Genomic DNA, 2655 nt, shown 5'->3' on the forward strand with positions numbered 1-2655 from the left:
TATACCTAAATACCAAAAATACAAATAAATAAATAAAAAACAAATTCATATCAAAATAGACACTTTATTCTAGAACATTATAATTTCTACATTTGTTTGCCACAAGAGAAACAAAACAATGTAATGTTCCGAAAAAAAAAATAACAACACATAGATTACAGAAACAATAGATTACAGAATCATCTCAACATAGAGCAGGACAGGGTCACTATATAGAAAAGTAATGTAAGATGAACGGCTTTCACTTCCTCTTCTGGAGCTCCCTGGCTAATGCATCCAGCTGTGGAATTAAAGCCATTTAGTATGGCATTGAATGCAGACACATGCACAGTAACATTAAGACATTATACTCACTACAATGTTTCTCAGGAAACTCCTCCTCTGGGGTCTTAAGTAGCTGCATTCCCTCGCCTCACACAGCTTAATCTCCTCTGAAATCTGAAAAATAAAACAGTGAGGATCAGAATGTGAGAAAAAAGATGCTAGCACACACACACACACACACACACACACAGATCCCCACCTCTGAAGTGCTGAAGGAGTCCAGCTCCCTCTTGCCTCCAGGGTACCAGCCATGAGACCAGTGCTGGGCATAGGACAGCTGAGTCCCCAAGCACAGAAGCAGCCCCAGTAGCAAAGCAAGACGAGATACACACATGATAATCCCACCTAAAAACAGTGATGAACACTCTGTCTTACTTTATGAAGTTTGGCCCTGCCTTTGCTGTACCTGCAGCAACAGCATAGAATATTTTGCAATAAGACACTCTAAAAAACAGTCACAAGTTTCTTACCTTAGTCTTTCACAGCGTTCACAACTCAGTGGGTTCCTAATAAATGTTTCTGTACAAGCTCCACCTGCTAAATTTCCCTAGAACTCCAGTTTTGTTTACTGCAGGTATTCCTCCACCACCTCAGTATATGTAGCGGTGTGAAAGCACTCCTAGCAGCGCACATCTCTACCATCCTTACTTATGTGTCCCGCCCATTACTGACCCCATTTGTCCCTCTGTTCCCAGGGGTGTAATGAACAGTCCATGGGGACAAGAGGTTCATGGGGCCAGCCAGTTCCAATTATCACCTGCACACAGTGCTGACACCCATTAGATACTCATCACCTGCTCATACAAATCATCTGAATTAAACACTGTCACTCTGCTTATTCAAGTCCCTAACTAGTACTGTGGTACCTGGTTTCATTTAAGTGGATTTTGAGGACAAACATATCAGTATCAACAGGGTCCGATTAGTTTCTGAAAAGCATTTTACAGATCAAACTAAATTACATCCCCCAACAGATCTAATTTCCTATTTTTTTTCACCTGCTTTGACCCCAGTGACCCCTCACACATCCCTCTCTGACCCCGCTGACCCCTCAGTCAGAGGAAACTTGAAGGCTTCTGTTGACAAAGGGAACAAACACAGGGGATTCCTCACCATCCTGCTGATGTCATTGCTCTCACTCAAGATTATCATAAAAGATTATTTACTTTTCAGAGTTTAAATGTGGATAGTTCTTATGGAGGGACTGCCAGCATGACGCGGTGCTGTTGTGGCAGTTTAAACACTGTAATGAGGGACTGTTCATTGCAAAAGAATGGTGGACAGTAATTGCTCCTGAGAGGAGACTCGTCACTCAAAATAAACATTAACAAATATGCATACTGCTGGCTTGTGCTAAAGCATCTTAGACAAGTCTTATTTAAAGGTACAATCATCTGATCAACATGTGTCTCTGCAGACTGTGCTTGATGCTAAAATGTTTGTCACGAGGTGCTCTAATCACCTGGCATGCCAGATGGTTTGTTATTTCAGCTACTGAGCAAGGTAAGTGGTCTCCATCTAAGATGTTAGCAATTTATAATTGCACTTTCATAAAGTTGAAAGACTTGGAGGAGAGAAACGAAAAAAATAGAAGCAGCAGGTGCTGAGATACTTGAGCGTTCTGTTAACCTCCAACATCACCAGATAACTTTTGGTAGCTTTGGTAGCTGGTAGTAATTGGTAGCTTTACTTTCCACCTGCAATAACACTTTTACTGGTCAATGCATGTTACAGCCTAGTTTTAAAAGAGCTCAAACACGCTCTGTCCTCATACCCACATGTTACAGTTATAAAGTGTTATAAACTTCAAAAGGAATGAGATAAAATAAAAAGCAGTGCTGTCTGGATATGACACGATATGACATGAGGCAGTAGCCTTCCCTAAAATCAGAAACACCACCAGTTCCACCGAATATTTGATTGATGGATAGTTGATCGATGCAAACATCACTATTTGTGTGAGGGTGAAGGGTTAAACTGATTGAAAACCCTCCAAGATCCTCACTCCAAGAGCACTATATAACGACTGTGAACGATTGCCAATTATGTTGCACCACAGACCCATCAGTCTTCATTGAGAGGTGAGCAGTAATGAGTGTCATGCTGTCATGGCTGGAAAAGAGCAAATACATCTGAGCAGCCTTCTTTGATTTATATTGAGTCAAAAATGCAAACAAATGTTAAAATCTCAAGCACTTTATTAGGTTTGAACAGTATCTTGCTTAGAAAGGCCATTTGGCATTATATAATTATATATAATTTTATCATATATATAATTATATATACATATATTCAAATGTTGAATAACAAAACACTAGAAACAAACTCAGG

The 2655-nt window shown here is 40.1% G+C and overlaps 1 protein-coding gene across 1 annotated transcript; it reads right to left on the bottom strand.

The window, feature by feature from the left end:
- Positions 1-241: 241 nt before the first annotated feature.
- gnrh2 (gonadotropin-releasing hormone 2) lies at positions 242-658 on the bottom strand. Its single transcript, XM_028405557.1, has 3 exons — positions 524-658; positions 355-438; positions 242-280 (listed from the first exon to the last, which is right to left on the bottom strand). The coding sequence occupies exons 1-3, from the start codon at positions 656-658 to the stop codon at positions 242-244; spliced, it is 258 nt and encodes an 85-aa protein (XP_028261358.1).
- Positions 659-2655: the final 1997 nt, after the last annotated feature.

This window comes from Parambassis ranga, chromosome 5, assembly GCF_900634625.1.
Source record: "Parambassis ranga chromosome 5, fParRan2.1, whole genome shotgun sequence".
Lineage (NCBI taxonomy): Eukaryota > Metazoa > Chordata > Actinopteri > Ambassidae > Parambassis > Parambassis ranga.

What these genes read in the sequence shown, in the direction of transcription:
- gnrh2 (XM_028405557.1), bottom strand. Translation starts at nt 658, where the DNA reads ATGTGTGTATCTCGTCTTGCTTTGCTACTGGGGCTGCTTCTGTGCTTG. An exon ending in ACTCCTTCAGCACTTCAGAG is followed by an intron (nt 439 to 523) that starts GTGGGGATCTGT and finishes TTTATTTTTCAG; the next exon opens with ATTTCAGAGGAGATTAAGCT. An exon ending in GTTTCCTGAGAAACATTGTA is followed by an intron (nt 281 to 354) that starts GTGAGTATAATG and finishes TTAATTCCACAG; the next exon opens with CTGGATGCATTAGCCAGGGA.